At 40.7% G+C, this 19,129-nt stretch overlaps 4 protein-coding genes across 4 annotated transcripts; 1 reads left to right on the top strand and 3 right to left on the bottom strand.

Moving 5' to 3' along the window:
- Positions 1-123: 123 nt before the first annotated feature.
- Positions 124-1,497, bottom strand: EAF02_008504 (uncharacterized protein; the record flags this gene model as incomplete). Its single annotated transcript, XM_038904552.1, has 1 exon — positions 124-1,497. One exon carries the CDS (start codon positions 1,495-1,497, stop codon positions 124-126), a length of 1,374 nt encoding a protein of 457 aa, XP_038755609.1.
- Positions 1,498-3,085: 1,588 nt separating this feature from the next.
- EAF02_008503 (uncharacterized protein) lies at positions 3,086-7,123 on the bottom strand. The gene is made up of 3 exons (XM_038904551.1): positions 5,229-7,123; positions 4,175-5,178; positions 3,086-4,124 (listed from the first exon to the last, which is right to left on the bottom strand). The coding sequence occupies exons 1-3, from the start codon at positions 6,533-6,535 to the stop codon at positions 3,502-3,504; spliced, it is 2,934 nt and encodes a 977-aa protein (XP_038755608.1). The 5' UTR covers positions 6,536-7,123; the 3' UTR covers positions 3,086-3,501.
- Positions 7,124-12,426: 5,303 nt separating this feature from the next.
- On the bottom strand, positions 12,427-13,521 carry EAF02_008502 (uncharacterized protein; the record flags this gene model as incomplete). Its single annotated transcript, XM_038904550.1, has 6 exons — positions 12,427-12,576; positions 12,635-12,906; positions 12,968-13,095; positions 13,198-13,211; positions 13,273-13,307; positions 13,443-13,521. 6 exons carry the CDS (start codon positions 13,519-13,521, stop codon positions 12,427-12,429), a joined length of 678 nt encoding a protein of 225 aa, XP_038755607.1.
- A 3,044-nt stretch (positions 13,522-16,565) lies between these two features.
- EAF02_008501 (uncharacterized protein) lies at positions 16,566-17,607 on the top strand (the record flags this gene model as incomplete). Its single annotated transcript, XM_038904549.1, has 2 exons — positions 16,566-16,979; positions 17,047-17,607. 2 exons carry the CDS (start codon positions 16,566-16,568, stop codon positions 17,605-17,607), a joined length of 975 nt encoding a protein of 324 aa, XP_038755606.1.
- Positions 17,608-19,129: the final 1,522 nt, after the last annotated feature.

Below are 19,129 nucleotides of genomic sequence, written 5' to 3'. Positions count from 1 at the left end.
ACAACGAATAATGAATGGGTAATACTGTGCGTGGTAACTAATTTACCACGAGAAATTCCGCTTAACTGATACAGTCCTGGCTTTATTCACAGGGAAAAATTGTTCTAAGAGTCAATCAGTATGTCAGTATAAAGATCGATCCAGCATGTCCACTTTCAGAGCCCAGACAATCAGTACCATCCACTTACCCAGATCCTTATCCTTCGCTACTGGGTTCTCCAAACGGACAGCGTCTGGACTCAATGGAGGATCGAAACAAAAAAAGTACGATAATCTCTCTATAACACGAGCGAAGCTCCGAACCGCAATCTTCACCCCTTCTCTGGTAGTAGGCAAAAAGCTATTATAGATGGGAAGGCCAATAGAATAGTACTCGGTTTCAGTGCAAACTTTTTCAAATTGGTATTCTTGTAGTTCGTGAACTGATGCTACGTCAATGCTGTGTTCGTATTCCTGTTCCGTAATTTTGCAGACGCACAAACTACTTTCGAGGATCGTGTAGACTTTGACCACAATCTTGATTTGAATCTTGAATAGTTTCGGTGCCCTGTTCAAATATATAGGACCGCCAGGTGGAAATCGGGGTAGAGGACGTTTTCCACCGCGTATTGGCTTCCAATTACGCCTCAAATACCTCTGTTCTATTGTTGGTAAAACGTGTGTCAATTGTCTTGCAACCAACTTTTCGAATTGATCTCCGATATCTGCGCCGAACAAGAGCTTGATTTGGAGTTGTTGACTACGTTGGCATGTGTTAAACAGAGTCTGTTCAAGTACAGCAACGTACTCTTTGAGATTATCGAGGTTAACTTTTCTGCCGTGTCGTATCGAGCGATGATAGCAAAATTCTTTATACTCTTGTTCAACCTGTTCCTCAAGCTCGAGAATTTCTTTTTGTATATCCTCAACTGGCTCACGCCTTTCTCCTACTATCGGAGATCCAACGGTAAGTGGCAAGCCGTTGAAGCTTCTCTCCAGAAATGCAGAAGGAGGGAGGTATCCCAGTGGTTGTGCTGGCTGTGCCCAATTGTAGGATGTTTGGCTCTGATTATAGTTGCCTTGAAAGGTAGCCTGTGCTGGACTTGATGACGGTAGCTGAGAGGAATTTAATAATTGTTGTTGTCCTTGATTGATATGCAAGGCTCCCAGTGATTGCAAGCTGCCAGGGGCTGGTGAGCTTCTCTGTACGCCCACGTCGCTTGATGATTGAAGAATATGTGCTTCAGTCGAACGCGTATTGAAGAGGCTTTGATTTTGGTTGGGATGTCCGACTCTATATGTCTGTTGTAGCTGAGCTCCCTGCACCGACTGCCCCCACTGCAAGCTCAACCCACGCTGTTCCGTCCCCGTCCGCGTCTCTCCTCCCAAACCCAACTGTTGCAATCTACCTTGCAATCTACCCAACAACGAGTTCTTTGCACCCTCTTCACTCAATCCACCCTCTTCCCTCAGTATAAGATCTAGTCCCAGCTCAAAAGACCCAGCGTTTGGATCCATTCACATCCATTCATATACATCAACAGAGATGCAAACCAACAGAGACGCAAAACAAGCACGATAGAATATGAATAAGAGTTTGAGTTTGCGTTTCGTGTACGTGAATCAGAGTATGGTGGGAGGATGCAGTGTGATGAATGGATGAAGTGTTGTGAGTAAAAAAGAGGTAAAAAAGAAGTAAAAAAGAAGTAAAAAAGAAGTTAAGAAGTTAAGAACAAGAAGTTAAAAGTTAAAAAAAAAGTAAAAATAAAAATAAAAATAAAAATAAAAAACATCCCCAAACTCCCTAATCGGGAAACCACACCACAACCTCTCTCCTTCTCCTTCTCCCTCCCTCTCCTTCTCTCCACAACAAACCCTCCTCCCCCCCTCTCCCCCCAAAAAGCAAGCAAGCACAACCACCCTCCTCTCCCTCCCTCCTCCTCTCCCTCCCAGCTACCAGCTACCAGCTACCTAGTATATATAAAATTCTAAACACCACCAGGAAAGAAAGAAAGACAGAAGACAGAAAGACAGAAAGACGAAGACAGAAAGACAGAAAGACAGAAAGACAGAAAGACAGAAAGACAGAAAGACAGAAAGACAGAAAGACAGAAAGACAGAAAGACAGAAAGACCAGAAAGACAGAAAGACAGAAAGACAGAAAGACAGAAAGACAGAAAGACAGAAAGACGAACGACAGAAAGACAGAAAGAACAGAAGACAGAAAGACAGAAAGACAGAAAGACAGAAAGAACAGAAAGACAGAAAGACAGAAAGAGACAGAAAGACAGAAAGACAGAAAGACAGAAAGACAGAAGACAGAAAGACAGAAAGACAGAAAGACAGAAAGACAGAAAGACAGAAAGACAGAAAGAGTACAACAAATAAATATAAACATAAACAAAATCTACCCACTCACCCACCCCTCACCTTTTATAACTTTATATATCTAATACCTACCTAGGTAAAAATTACTTAATACTTAATACTTAATACCCAAACCACGCACGTACAATTCTTACATTCTAACACATACTCTCACAAAATACAAATATATCAAACAACAACCCCCCAGAACACAAAAGAGTTAAAAAATATAAGTCTTTCCATTTCTCATTCAACTCCCTATCCTGTGCTATGCTATGCTATCCTATCGTATCTACACTCTCCATCCTTCCCTCCCTTCCCTTCCTCAAACCACCCTATACACACACACACACACATCCATCCATCCATCCATCCAATTTACACAATTTACACCACAGCCACAACCACAACCACAATCAATCTCATAAACACCAACATACAACGATTGTTTTAATTCCTTATCCACTCTCGCAACGATCTATCATCCATCCATCCAACAAAAACACCAACACCACCAACAACAACAACAACAGCATAACCAAATCTATCTACAAAACTTTTTTTCGCCCATCTCATCTCATCTCCTCCCTCCTCTCCCCCTACCCTCAACTCTCACCTCACCAAACTCAAACTCAAACTCAAACTCAAACTCAAACTCAAACTCAAACTCAAAGAAACAAACAATAGTAGAGATTGTGTCATCCATCCATCTTTCCTTCCTACTCCATCCCCCCATCTTCCCCCTTCCTCATTCATTGCACCCCATCTCCTTTCTCCCCTTTCCCTTCCCCTCAACCAACCTCCACAATAAACAAACACAAAAGAAACTCAACTACGAATACGATGATGATCCTCCAAATCAACCAAGCCAGTCAATGGCAGTCCCAGAAAAATTCAAAGCAAGCAGAGGAAAAGAAAAAAAAGTGATTAAGATTCAATGAAAGTTTCCCATCCCACAAAAACCTCCCAGAGAAAAAGAAAGTAAAAGGAAAGTAAAAAAGGCGATTCGCTAGATGGTATCATGGTATCTTATCTTATCCTCCACTTACTGCGCTGCGCCTACTGACTATTGTCCCAACTCTACTCCTTATCAACTTGCTATGTATTGTTTCACTCCTCGTGTATCCATCCCTAAACAATCCCTGCCTATACAAATCATCTCCCTATCCCAATCCCAGAATCTTTCTCTTCCACCCCTCTTCCATTTGGCGGCAAAGGCGGTAATTGTTTTTCCAAGCTACTTCTACTAATCATCCTCCTTAGACTTTGCGGTCTTCCTTGATTGTCATTCAAACTGGGAGGATAATCTTTGGCAGGCGTAGCTGGCCTTCTCTCATCATCATCATGTGTACTCCTTATGCTCCTTCCACTCCTTCCTCCTGTACTACTCGCTTCTCCCATTTCCTCAACAACTGGAAGGATCTGTCCCTGTAGTCCATTTGTCCTTTCCGCACTTGGGCTTCTAACTGTCGATACGGTTCTAGGTTCGATATGCTCTCGTCTTCCATCATGCTCAGTTCTCAAGGCTTCATTTTCAGCACGTTGAATGGTAGTGTTGTTTGTGACGGTACGATGCATATGTGCACTATTTGAACGTCGACGTGTAGAACCCATGGTAAGGTTGGAGTCTGTGTGGGGTACGGGTGGGAGAGGACACTCTTCTTCTCGAGCCGCTTCTTCTTGAGATTTTGTAATTCCCTCAATAAATTCGATAAAACGGTCGCCATAAGGTTGAGGGTTAATTGGAGAAATCAGTTTCTTATCATGCTTGAGACCCTCTGTTTTTGTATTAGCTTAGATGACCACCACAAAAATCAAGTTGACTTACTGAAAAGATGTTCGAGTTTCTTAAGAGTGCCATAATGAGTCAGACAATCAATAATCGACAGGAAGAAAATTTCCTCTCCAGGACTATTATCTTCATGTGTAGCTCGAAATCCGCCATCATCACTATAGAATGTGAAATCCTTCTTGTTTTCTTCTTCAATTTCATCCGGCATTCGTGAACTGCTTTGACCCATTGGAATTGGCTTTTCCTGCTTGATGATCTGGCGTAATTCTCTCGCTTTCCTAGCACTCTCCAATTTACTCGGCGTTCTCATTAAAGGTCCAGGTGGTCCAGAATCATCTACTGGGCTATCTCCCCCGGGTTGGAAGACTTGTAACGTTTTGTCCCGTAGATTTTCTTCGTTCCCCTTGGTCAAATCATGTATTCCGACCAACATACTATAATCCATAATCTTCAGTTTTTGCAATAATGCTACATCCTTCTCCATTTGTTCGAAGAAGACTCGTCTCTTTTCCGGCCCAAATTCCAGGTGAAGATTTCGTCGAAGCCAATTCAAGTCCTTGAGCGTCGCACGGGGGTTTTGTTCTAGGTTCTCCTCTTTAAAATCTCGACCAATGGTTGACCCTTTCAAATCGAAGGTTTGATGGACATCGCGGTGTGGTGGGAACAGGTTGTTCATGACCACAAAATGAATCTTTCTTCCATAAGGAATCTTCACTCGATGAAGTCCATAAAATTGGGATAGAAGTGTGTTGGGATTATCCTCCACATGGTGATAGTAATCCTTCAAAATCTTTCTCAAGAACTTATGCTCGGAATGATGAATCGTTTTGATGATATATTTATAATCTCTCGAGAAGTAAAAGAAACTTCCACTCTTTCCAGGTGACCCTAATTCAGAAAGAATGTATTTACTCGTCAAGGACATGAGATAATCCGCAGGATCCAACTTGAACCTTGCCCGAAGACTTCGAAATACCCATGGCGCATAGTCCTTGAATTTGAAATCGTACTTTGCAGATGGGGTCAACTCATTCCCGGTACTGTGTAAAGTATTAGCCAAGTCGTTTCACACATGTTGATTGTAACCTACATATCAAACGAGAATTTGTGCTTGGCCTCGAAATCTGCGTCAGTTAATGGTCTATCAAGCTTCGCGTTCGTTCTCGAAACGGTAAAACGAATGCCCGTCAACATATTATATGCCGTGACCCAATTGACGTGGTTTTGATCAACTTTCGTTCCCACCACCACTCTATCATCATCTTCCTCATCCTTCTTTCTTCTCTTACTCGCACGCTTCTGTCGTACAGCTTCTGCCCATCTAAGTGCATCCTCATCCGGAGGAACCTCCTCGTGAGGCATATTAGAATGTATCGATTGTGTATTGCGTCTATTGATACTCGAAGATCCACGTCTAGCACCTGCTGTAGCTACCGACGTTGGAGAGAATCTTCCACTCGTAAAGACCGCGTCACTACCATCCCTTGAATTTCTACCCGAACTAACTTTAGGTACTTCTAGTGTATGTCGATGCTTCAACTGAGTAGAACCAGGGTGCTGAAGGGAGTTTTGTGAGGGTGAAGAGGGCGGTGGATATGTCGGAGGTGAGGAAAGAGAAGAAAATCTTTGTGGTTGTTGTGGTTGTAGTTGTGGCTGTGGTGAAGCACTTGTAGAACGACCTGGCGTTTCGGGTATAGGTAATGAATTATTAGTAGGGACTGGAGTCGAAGGTAATAAAGGTGACTGATAAGTTAATGGACCTGTGCTGTGAGGATGTGGCTGTGATTGGGGACTCGAAATTCGATTCTGGTGTTCACTATCACTCGTCGTGATTGGTCGTGGTGAGTCGACGGTAGCGTTGGATATGGTTCCATTCGTTGATGCAAAAGAGTTTCTATCTGCGGCACCATTCGATAACCTATTAAAGCCATTTGCAGGACCTGGACTCCTCCTTCCATTCTGGGATGAAGCATTGGGTTGTTCATTTACCGAATATGTACTGCCATTCATGGACGAACGAGATCTGTAATCCCAACTACCTGCGCTGGATCGACCATTTGGTAAGGAGTGTAAGGTTGATTCATGATGCGAATCTCCATTCATTTGGTGCCTGCCAGCCGTCCCGTTACCATTTGAGTGAGGATTGGAGTGACCATTTGAAGCCGCAGCACCATCGATATATAGATCGGATCCGTTCTCCAAGCCATTCCTTGATGAAGTATGTGTTGAGGTTCTGCCATTTATGCCATTTATGCCATTCGCACCATTGAGGGATAGCTTTTCGTGTGAGTTTCGAAGATGGCTGGGGAGATCCAATGGGGGTCGGGATGACGAAGAATACATAGAGCCTCCTGTGTCGTCATTTAAGAACGATGGCATCTCTTCGAAGTGTGGCATTCGTGAAGCTGTTTAATGGGTATCGAGACTAAGTCGCGTTTGTTGTTGATGTGAATCGAGAGGGTTTGGTGGTAGTACGGTACGGGTAGTGGATGTTTAAAAAGGAGATTACGGGTTTTGCGGATGCGGGTGGTGGTGCCAATTGATAGTGCGTGGGTTATTGAGTGAGTAAGTCAGTCAGGAATTGACTAGTGGTAATGAGGGTTAGAACCAGATGGGCATCTGAAGTGAAGAGGAATAATTGGATAGAATATATGAGCATATGAACATTATCAGCATATCATCATTTCTTAGGGAGCGGTGGTGCAAGAGAAGATGGAATTGAGGTGAGGGCATGTGAAGGAGTGAGTGAAGACTAAAAGTAGTGAGGGAGAGAGAAGTTAAAGAATTGCAAGGTTATTACGAGTAGTAGGTATCGGGATTATTACTTTGCAATCAGGGATCCAAGCAAGTGTAAGCAAGTGTACAGTCAAAGTACCAGGGAGGAGGTAGTAATTAATAAGAATTGAAGAGATTCTTTTATTTTTTTTCTTGAATGGCTTGGTGGATGAGGTTTTTGTTAGTTGTTGAGCTCTGGTGAGGGAGGACTGAATGAAATGGATGATGGATGATGGAGTGACAATTGATTATTACTATCTCAAATGACTGGAACTGGAATTGAGTATAAAAGTGGTATATGTACCTAGTATATATGAGATGTTGATATTCCAAGCTCAATACATGTGAGGTACTGGTACCTGGTTCTTGTTATTTCTGACTATTTGTTACCTATTTCTAGCTACTTGATCTTTTACTCTTTACTCTTATATATACAATAATAACCTTTTGATCTAATATCTAGTACCTACCTCCTACCTACTACCTACCAACTCACATCTACAACTCAATACAACTGAAATTCCACCCAAGAGCCAAGTCCCTCAATAGGCAAGAGCCAAGTTGACCCAAAAAGAAGAACAAAGAAAGGGCCTCAGATCCCAGACGAACGAACTACGAACAAGACTTATATCGAAGCATATCGCCATGACCATTAATTTACCTCGTACTACATCTTTCTCTCTTGGTGCAAGATGAAAAGCTTCAATTTGTTTATAAAGTACCGGTATCTAGGTACTTATGTAGTATTCAATATTGATACGTTATTATTGTTACTGTGATGTTTATTGTTGATTTTATTATATCAAGTTTAATACATGTTTATCATCGAATGAACATTGAATATATGGATAACTAACTTCTTTCCATTCATCATCCATCATCCATCAACCACAGCCACAATCATCAATATCCATGGATGAATCACTGATTATCAACCCCAATCTCATTTCCAATCCCCCCAAACAAAAAAAGAAAAGAAAAGAAAGAAAGAAAAAAAATCTATTTTCAGTAACACCCAGCTGTTCGATTCTGTACCTATTGCATACATCTATGCATCCCTCCCACGTGTGGACCTATTTGTGGACCTACCTCTATTCCTACATAGAAAGAGAACCCTCTCATAGAAAGAAACCCCCGATTACGGTCTTCTCATTTAAACTAATCTTCATTGGGATCCATTTCTCAATTTATTATGGAGATACTTTTCCAGGGTCTTCCTCTTTGTTTCTTGTAAATGAGGAGGGAGAAGTATACGAAGCTTGTGAAAATATTATTCATTTTTGGTAGATATTATAAAGCAAAGCCGAGTTTATGATTTGTAAAGGTACTCGAGTACATATACTCCGTAGAGAGCAAGAGAATTCATTCTCAAGTACTTTATATGTATATCCTCGAAAGTTCTGAGAGGAGATGAGATGGGATTTATAATCAATAGGGGAATGAGATTAGAATTGACTACCTAGTATACTCTACTTGGAAGTTATACCGTACATACATATATTACATCCATTCATCTATTCATACATACATAAGAACAAACAACATACCCAAATACAATCAATCAACTCCAAAAGAATCCAACAGATGAGATATCCCTCCCTAGGTATCTATCTATCGTATATCCACGAGTATCCATATTCATGATGCAATCACTTACAACCTTCCACCTTCCGATCAGCCATTACTCACTCACTCACTCACTCAACCAATCGATCTGGTGTACTCCATATTCCATCCAGTATATTTTTATCTCTGCATATTTGCATAACCCGTCGGTCTCTATGCTCATCTCCAAGCCAGATACCTAGATAGAGACCTCTGAAACAACGATTTCTCATTCATTCATCCATTCGTTACTGGTAAATCACTCACTCATAACCTTGAAAAAGAAACAACAAATCAACAAATCTCATCTCTTCGTATACCGTACATCATACCTCCATTCATACATATATACATATTCAATCATTCAATACCAACACCAAAACTTCACTTCACGTCACTTCCAATTCCACCTACCTACCTAATCTACCTACCTACGAACCCATCCAAGAATAGCAACCAGTAGGTACGGAAATTTAAACCCCACCCCACTACGTCTACATCATATCCATATCCACTCATACAATTTACTCTGTTCTATTCTGTCTCCAGCTGTAAATTATAATAGATAGGTACTCGTACTTATACGAAATACTCAGTACGAAATACCTATCTAAATACCTACCTCGTCTCCTCATACTATCAAGATACTCCACCCTACTCAAATAAATCCTTCCACATAACACGCATCAATCAGCACTTTATTTATTCAGCCCTCGGGCCTCTAGTCAGGGCTTTCCTTCTCTTCCGCTTCCGTGCCTTTTTTCCGAGTAGGAAGATGGGAATGGGAATAGAAGTGGGAATGAGGAGGGGAGGGGAAGGGGAGTAGAAGTAGGAAGAGGAATAATAACAAGAATAAGAATAATACATCAAAATCAACTCATCCTTCTATAATTCATCTCGTGTATATATTATTCTATCTTTCTTCTTTTTTAAAGTTAGATCTTTAGTTATTATATATATATCCCTCTCCATATATCTTCATCTCCTCAATTTTACTTTTTTATACATATACATACATACATCACATATATATATATAATATTAACTCTACCATCTTCATCTCCATCACCATCACATTATTATTACATTCTCATTATCATCTCTATCACATCCTCATCATCTCCCCCCCTCCCCGTCATAATACAAAGTACAAAGTACAAAACATACAAAATACACAAACACGCACGCCATCCTACTCCCCCCAATCCCAATCTCCATCTCCCTCCAATCTCCCTCCAATCTCCATCCATCCATCCATCCACCCATCCTAAGAAATAACTTAAATCCAATATCCTACATACTCTAAAATTTCACATGTATATGCGACATTAGACTGGCTGGCTAGCTGACTGGCTGGCTTATCCTATCTAGTAGATATCTACTCGTATCTAGAAGTCTAGCTTAGTCTTTTAGTTAGTATTTGTTTATTAAGTTAGCTGGCGGGCTGGCTCGGTTGGGAAGCTCGGGAGGTGGAGGGTAGAGGGTGGAGGGTGGAGGGTGGAGGGTGGAGGGTAGAGAGTGAAGGGTAGAGGGTTGAGAGTGAAGGGTAGATGATGAATTATATGTCTTGTATATATATATGTATTATATTATTAAAAGATATAATAAAAAAAGAAAGAAAAAAGAAAGAGATAGAGATAAATATATTACTACTATCTTATATCTATCTACTAGTATTAGTACTTATAAATCAATCGATCTATTCTTATTCTAGATATTCGATTTTCTTAATACTATCTATATATAGATATTAGATAGATAAATGAGTAAATAGATGAATAAGTAGATAAATAAATAGATAAATAAATAGATAAATAAATAGATAAATAAATAGATAAATAAATAGATAAATAAATAAATAGATAAATGATTAGATAAAAGATATATATACTAGATAGTTAATAGTTAATAGATATTATAATTATAAATACTAATCGGAATATCTATTAGGTATTTATATTATATATAAGTAGTAACTAATAGTCTATCCATTCATCTCTTACTTACTTATACTAGTTATTTATTTACCTATCATACTCGAATATTATATCTAACTATATCCTATTACCTCTCTATACCTTACCCTACCTTACCACCCGATATTCATTCATCTTCATCTTCATCTTCATCTAGAAACCCATCTCCACATACATACATACATACCCCGCAATAGATCTAAAGCCCATCTCACAAAACCAAAACCAAAACTACCTACTACCTATTATCTAGGTATCTAAATGTTCATATTCCTTCTCCAAACTCGCAATTCTATCTAGCTACCCCTCACTCTATCCCTCTATCCCTCTATATCCTATCATACCATATACCATCACATCCTCCCCATCCTCCCAATATCACTCATTACATAACTCATTATATTGCAATGGTAAGAGTAAAACAAACCCTCATTCGGTCTTTTGTCTATAAGTAAGTCTACCTATCTACCTACCTAGCTCATATATATATATATATATATATATATAAAAATACTAAGTAAATAATACCTTACTCACCCCCCTCCCCTCATCTCAACCTATAACTTATCTTCTGCCTTCTCATTTGTATAGGTATATATATATATAGAAATACTGTTTTACCCACTACCTAGTACTTCCTCCATCTTCCTCTCCCTCTTCCTCTTTCTCTCCCTCGTTTTCTCAATCCAATTTCTTCTATCTCAACCTTATAGAGAAGAGTAGAATAGAGCAGAATAGAATAGAATAGCCAGTTCTACACATTTCTTTTCTTCCTTCCCCTCCCTTCCCTCCCTTCCTTTCCATAAATACATATACATAACCCCCCCTTCCCTTCCTCCCCAGATCCCTCTCCCTCTCCTCACACCCCCCTCCTCACATCCCTCCCCCCCCAAAACAATCCCAAAAACCCCCTCCCCCCCCTTTCCCCCTTCCCCCCCTTCCCTTGACACACAAAAAAAAAGCAAACCAAAACATCCCCACAAAAACCCCCTCTAACCTCTGATCTCTGATCTCTGATCTCCCACTAGGATCCTCGGAGAGAGGATAATATTCCATTTTCCATACTCATACCCATACCCATACCCATTCCCTCTCCCTCCCCTCCCCTTTCCATTCCTTTTCCCCCTTCCCCAATCAATTCATAACCATCAAACCAAACCAAACCAAACCACCTCACTCATCAGACCCGAATCAAAACAAAACAACCGACGCGTCGCGTGTACTCTTTTTCACTCTTTTACTTGCATAACCTTTTCATTCTCTCCAATCTCTGGTATATATCAATGATGTGCGAGAATTTGGAGATAAACGTCTGTTTATTAACACTCGAGTAAAAGGAAATTGTATATATTAATTACTCATAGTAAAAAGGACAAGAAAAAAAAAGATGTTCTCTCAAAACCCTTAATTCTCAACTCTTCGAGTAACAATCAACCCACCAATCCACCACATAGAATCAATTTATCAAGAATAAAATAGAACATAATGCAAGCATGAACAAGGCAAGGATAACTTGGAAAATATTACAGCAACACAAAACTAAATGAACTTAAAAAATCTTTATATTCCGCTACCATCAGGTTGTCGTTGATCTTTTGAACAAGTACAACATAATCTGATATCCATCACTAATCGCTATCACAAAATCCCAAATATCTAGCAACCCTACCCTCCCAACGCCCATCCGTTCCATTCCGTCAGTCCAATACATAGTTTCCTAGTACCTGTAATTGTCAAAAATGTAATCTTGAACAATTACGCTTTTAACATATTCCCAGAACCACAGCAGAGCAGAGCACAAAAAATATGGAAGCCACAAATAACAAACAAACGCGGTCCAGTCACGCGTGATATCCGGTTCCTTCCCAAACGCCTTATGAACAGTTCATTAGAAAGAAAGATGCTTGCAAATGTTTCTCAAAAGAGATATATTTATGCAGTAGCAGCGGCCTTCTTAGGGGCAGCCTTCTTGGTGGCGGTCTTCTTAACAGCGGCCTTCTTTGGTGCGTCGGTCTTGGTCTTGGTGACGCGTCCAGAAGCGGTCTTCTTGAGGACGGTGTCTTTCTCAACTACTGCTGGTGCCTATAGTCAATTGTTAGTCATGTTCATATTTGAGTGTATAGAAACATAATCGACTTACGTCTTTAGGGGTGGTAGGCTTCTTTGCCTTGGTGACTGTGGCCTTCTTCTCCTTTGGCTTAGCAGCAGCCTTTGGCTTAGCGACGGCCTTCTTTGGTGCAACCTTCTTCTCCTTGGTGGCGGTAGCATCGGCGGGCTTCTTCTCCTTGGTGGCAGTTGTCTTCTTGACGGCAGTCTTCTTAACAACGGCCTTCTTCTCGGTGGCTTTCTTTGGGGCCTTCTCAGCTGGGGCCTTCTTGGCTTTTGGTGCGAGCTTGACTGTGCCGGAGGAACCTGTAAAAGAGGGATTAGATACTGAAAGGTTTGGTATGTGGCGATGCAAGGAGAAGCTTACCCTTTGGCATAATGAAGACCTCCTTGGCGACACCGTTCTTCAAGGCGCGGTTGAAAAGAGAATCGAACATGCTGTCACCAGCATTGATCTTGTTGTTGGCCTTGAGGTACTTCTTGAGTTGGATACGGCTGTGTTGATATTAGTATGAGATTCAAGTACGAGTGGCGGTTATAAGACGCGTCGAGTATTAATTGTAGGGAATTGTGCGAAATATAAATAGGGAATCATACCTAGATCCATTGCGCTACAGAAGAAAGTTAGTATATGTATGAAACGTAGAAGTGGATGGAGGAATCCAAACATACCTCTTTCAAGTTGATGATCGCATCAATGATCATGTCTGTCATGACGCGTCAGTAATTGATCCATGGGAAAATGAAGCTCCACGTTCAATGCATAAGAAGCATGCGATCATAACCATGTATACATAATGTGTATGCGACGTGGTGTTGTGGATTCGGAAGCTATTCCTTACCTTGGTAGCTGGCATGGTCGGATGGAGCAGCCTTTGCCTTAGGGGCAGCAGCGGCGGTAGTGGCGGCCTTTGGTGGCATTTTGATTGATATTTGGTAGAAAGGGGTTTAAAAGTAATTAAACTGATTTCGAAGTTGAGATAATGAACAAGAAAGTCCAAAAGGTTTTGATTTGAATTGATTGTACGTGGAAAGTTGTTGGTATGTTGAAAGGCAAAAGAGGTTCCGAAAGCTCGTGTTTGGGAAGCGGGGGGGTTTGTTTATGTAGATGCGAGAAATGGTCTTGGTGATCTTTCCACAGTTTTAACGGAATTGTTATTACTAGTCCGAATTAAGCAATTAATTATAAAAAATGCAAACGAAAGGCATTCTGAAATCCAATTTCACGGAAGCTGATTGGTTTAAAGGAGGGAAATGGATGCTTAGTTCAACCGTCTAATACCCCCTCAAAGCTTTCGCCTTGATCATGCGACCCCAACTCGACTTACTCGGTTTTTTTCGCACTTTTCCACATCCCCCTCTCAACTTTTGGGAATCTGCCACACTTTCCTTTCTCTTTTATCTGGGGAGAGGGGATGTTTTGTATTTCCTCTTGATACTGGTGAATCTTTGTTTTTCATCAAAACTATTTTGATCTTTCAATTCAGTGAATTGATGACAATAGTACACGATGCTTTTGATAGATGATTGATATAAAATTCAAGTCGTCGAGTTTGATGAAGTTGACATATTTTACTGTTTTTGCTATTAGACACAAGGAACGCGTTCTATATTACAATATTTAATGTTATTAGTGATTTCATCAATTAAATAGTTACATCAATGATACTTTGGTTCCAAAATTGGAGTTGTGGTTGCGAGTGCATCAGATTGAATTTTGTGTCGAGATATTTGTTGGTTTTTGAAGCATCACGATCTTTTCTACGTATCTTCAACATACGCCCAACAATCAACGAAACTGCGTTCAATTGTTATAAATTTTATATCAGGGGATGCGTATTTGACATATTATCAAGTGTATGTGAAAATAATGTTATTTTGACTTGTTGCTGCTTCAATTATAAGTATCAACGAAAGTTGGCCAATTTTTGACTCGCGATTATTTCAGATTGCGACCGAGACCCCCAACTACATTTTGAATAACTCCCTCAAATTTTCATCAATGTCGATGAAAAGACATACAAATCATTGATCATTTCTTTACATTGTGAGCCATATATAATTATCTGCATCTATTTGCTGGGCTTGCTTTGCTAGGTTACGGAGTTTGGCAGGCATACGGAAGACGACAGCCATAGCATAGGGCATAATACGAAGAACACTCTCAACATCATTTCGAGATCTCAAGAATTTCCGAAGAGACTATCATTTTCACGGCATTCCTCTCCAGAGAATTTCCATAGCATTTAGACATAGCGAGTACTCTGGTGCAACTTTGTCCGGGTGTTCCGAAAGAGTGCGACCGAAAAATGACTCAACTTGGCAAAATCAAAATAGGATTGTGCCACAAAAGTTTAACAGAAGTCTAACATAACACAGCCTCAACTAATTTGAAATAAATTTCTATCTACAAAAATATTTATTATTTCTCTATCGATCTGAACAATTTCAACAGTTTTCATCGCAATGTGCGGTTGATTGAACTGGTGTGGTTTTCACCATGCCACATACCATTCAGCCAACTCATCGCCCAATTCCGACGCTACTCCGATCATACCACTCCCGATACCAATTCCTAACCCGAATCTCTCGACTTTGTTCGGTGGCATCTATACTCGCATATGCATTTTCGGAAACTATCGTGTCGATGCCACGTGTATTGTTTCAACTTTTGTCAGCCCCAGATATATTCTCTTACAGTACCTAACAACATATATCGGCAATTGGATGAGTGAGGCTGATCATGCTAACCTTTAATATTCCTACCAATGTCGGCGATAGATAATGATATGATTGACTTTATCTAAAGTGCTGTCTACTTTCACTGACATCGTCCTTTCGCACAATCTGGCCAGGATGCAGATCGATATGCAAATGGCTATGGCTGCTACCTAATTCCTTGGAGTTCGAGATTTGATTGTCTTTGACATCAAGAAAGGCAACCAATTCTATACTTCGATCTTGACTTCGGTTTGGGAGATAATCAACAAGTTTGCCACACGAGGATGGATGAGCTTCTGGAAGTTGAGATTGGCAATACCTATCTACTTTTTTGGGGAATGCATCTCAAACTAGCTTTCAGGGAACGTTACTGCGGGATGCACCTTTCATATTCACTCTATTTGACGCACTGCGCCTGCGTTCCTGTGGTTAACCAACTGTGAATGAGATGTCAATTCTCATATCATGCTCTTATTGGCAGACACAAACCAAAGCGGCAGGGGTCAAAGCGCCATACCATGTGATTCACTCCCTCCCTCTTGGCTTATGCCTCGTCATCAATGCAGGGGTCACTGGCAGCAATTAGAGCCTAACAACGTTATTACAGCAATCCGAAACGATTCAATGCACGAGATTTCTGAGCATAACATACATCTTAGGGCAACGAATCATTACCATATGGAAACAAATAAGATGATCAATAAATACAACGGATACTCTTGTCGCGTCGATGCTTCTGTCTTGGCATTTACGCTTCGCTCTATCAAGCACACATCAACCATTCCTTCTTCACTCGGTGTAATCATGGAGAGAAGGAACGATAGCATCGATATAGGACCGCCATCTCTTCAAAAACAAAAATAAACGTCAAAAGCAATGTCATCAATTCAGACCACCAACACAAGGAAAGACAGTGCCTTCCATCTCTCCAGAATGCGACTTTAACCCATCCATACTTCATATTTTGAGATTATCTTCGTGCTTCAGAGCTTCCACAGACAACATGGAATTCTTTTTGACCAAGAAATACCCGAGTATGAACATCGTTCTGCCCCAATGTGCCCTACGATTGAATAGTTGAAAGTTAATTTGAAAGTTAGTAAGTTGTATCTGATACTTAAACTTGAGGTCTGTTTACTGTTTCTCCTTCATTTCTCTTCGCCATATTTCTATACTCTACAATATCAATTCAGCAGCAGAGTCATCAGTCTGTAGCTATAACTTCTAGTAACAACGCTCTCGAGATGGATCCTTTTCCTGCTCCGCAAAATCCGACTTCTGTCCTAAACGTCATTCCAGACTTTCGCGAATTTGATCTCACACGGAATAGAGAATGCCATTATGTGGGATTTGTAATTTTCTGCGATTTGCCCGATTATAGTGGTAACATCGGTATCATGAAGGGCCACCTAGTCAATCGTGCACATGCAGAAGAAGCAGAATTTGGAAGAGCAATGGCATTTATAGATACTGAATGCAGCCTAGAAATGGCGAGCCAGATATTTGATGAATATGGTCAACTGCAACAAAAGTGGTTCCTAGGGTCTCGCAAAGGCTCGGGCATTTGGGATGCTCGTGTAAACATTGGCAATTTTCTTATGATTGATTTAGTGAAAGTTGAAGAACAGTATCGTCGCAAAGGCTTTGCAAAGTTTTTGGTGTCTGGATTGCTATTCAAGATGAGAGCCTACAGACTCGACTTCTCATACGTTTTCACATATGTAGGAGGACTGGAAGGGCAGCGAGACAGATGCGATTGCATTTTGGAGAGCAGTGGGTTTCAAAAGAATTGGACTGTCACACGTATTCTGTTTTGCAATGTCAATGGACGACAGATCGAAGGTGCCCGACACGGAAATAGAGGACGCAGAAAGAGATACATATGATTCTGAAGCTTCATATTCTACAGAAGATGAATTTTCTTCGGCAGAGCAAAGTCATGAAGATGAATCATCGCCCCGGTCGCTTGCATCTGGGGAATTGAACGAGCTGGGCGAGCCCCAACTGCCACCCTCTAATCAAGATAATGCATCGGAACAGTCCAACAGCCCAAGTCCAGCCATCAATGAAGAAGCTCTAGCGGTGGAGTTGTTCAGCCCAAATGTTCAAAGTTCGCACACTAGTGTCGAAGAGCCAATTATGAGCATGGAAAATTCAATGAGAAATCCTCGTCAGGGGGATGATAATGAAGATAGTGAGGAAATGCCCCTCCTCTCGCCGTCAGAGGATTTGAGTTCTCGTTTTAAGAGTTGCTGTGGATTATCGGTATGGTTTAATGGAACATAGCGGGGTGGCAGGACTTGGGAACCAGGATATAGCATTAATCATCGACCTGTAAGGTTAGGACAGCGATCAAATTATAAATTCTTTCTAAAAAAAAAATTGAGGCATGGCTTGACTGGAATTTTTGATGGATAAATTGATAATCAAAGAATTTCGAATCAATTGGGGATCCGGGGCACGTTTATCTTCGGGAAGTATATACCTCGAAATCGAGGTTGAAACACTATGTAATCACTGATAGGTTTTAACATTGAATAAAATCTGTCACCGAGTGAAGGCAACGAAGAACTGTAGGGATCGAATAGTTTCAATTGATGTTGGTAGACCGTGAAGAGAGGAAAGCTTAAGCTGCGAAGAGAAGCTGTATTCCCTCCTCTTAGCCGCACAATCACGTGATATACACATATGCATCCATCGCTCCCCAGGAACTCAATTTTGGCCACAGGATTATCAATCAACTTTTAGTATGATGCAATCTACATGTACAGATTGTTATTAGAAGCTCTAATACCTCACTCGGTCTGAATACAAAATCGATTTATATAGGTCATATTTAAGAACTGAATAAAGTGAGATTAGTTCAGGAAATGCTCGACAGACGACTCAATTTCTGCTCTTCAGAAAATTTTGAGATAAGCCCACCAGTGGGTGCATGAAGTGATGGGACACTGCAAGTGTGAGCTTGGAGATATTTGTTAACGTATTGATTTTTATATTTGAGGAATTGTTATATTTATCTATTAGAGATTGAACAATGAGAAGGTAGATTCTGATATCAAACAATTGAGGAATGAATTAGTTGGAAATTTCGAAGTGTCCCGTCAGTTCATGTGCCCACTGATGGCTTGTACCAATAGGAGGAGAATAGAAACCAAGTTGATACTGCTACTCATATTGATAGTAGAAAAAGCAATGTTCGAATCATGCATGAGAATCTCTTTTTATAGCTGAGCTAGTCAGAAAAGATTATATGACTAAAAATTTGATTTCTGTATGAAAATCAAGGGACTATTGTACGATTGTAAGTACCTTACAGAACGTTCATTCAAACTACGAATTGAGCGCACGAGGGGTTTAAGGAAGAAACCGATTCAAGCTTGTCCATGCTTTAACGGACCGGCAAACCTTAGCGCAGCATTCGAATTCCCCACAGAGTATCTGCTTGATAATCAAGAAAGTTAGCTGGACTCTCGCGCGAAGTGTTCCTAATCTTACTATATGTATGAGGCATCTGTTCAGTGCTCTAATTGAAATGATGTCAAACTCACTATTTGCATGCATATGATCCCGCCTTGGATCCTGCTGCATCCAATCTCCAGTACAGATCTTCTCAGCTTGATTCCTTCGATCTCACATCTCACAACAGTGCATCATAACTTCAACAATCCTCGTTATTGTGCTGGCAAGAGTGTCGTCCGGCATCTCCCTAAGCTGCTCAAACACAGCAACACCAGCTACCGCATTCTTGGCTTGACGCGTTCTCTTGACAGCCTTGCCTCCAAGATACTTGCTAAGCTGTCTCGTG

Source organism: Botrytis sinoallii, assembly GCF_014898435.1.
Source record: "Botrytis sinoallii strain Bc 23 chromosome Unknown BSIN_016, whole genome shotgun sequence".
Classification (NCBI taxonomy): Eukaryota; Fungi; Ascomycota; class Leotiomycetes; order Helotiales; family Sclerotiniaceae; genus Botrytis; species Botrytis sinoallii.
This window is presented reverse-complemented; position numbering and strand designations above follow the sequence as displayed.

Bases quoted from the DNA above. Each gene is read 5' to 3' on its own strand.
- EAF02_008503 (XM_038904551.1), bottom strand. From the start codon at position 6,535: ATGCCACACTTCGAAGAGATGCCATCGTTCTTAAATGACGACACAGGA. The intron at 5,179-5,228 runs GTAGGTTACAAT...TACTTTACACAG, and splicing joins CACAAATTCTCGTTTGATAT to TACCGGGAATGAGTTGACCC. The intron at 4,125-4,174 runs GTAAGTCAACTT...ATACAAAAACAG, and splicing joins GAAACTCGAACATCTTTTCA to AGGGTCTCAAGCATGATAAG.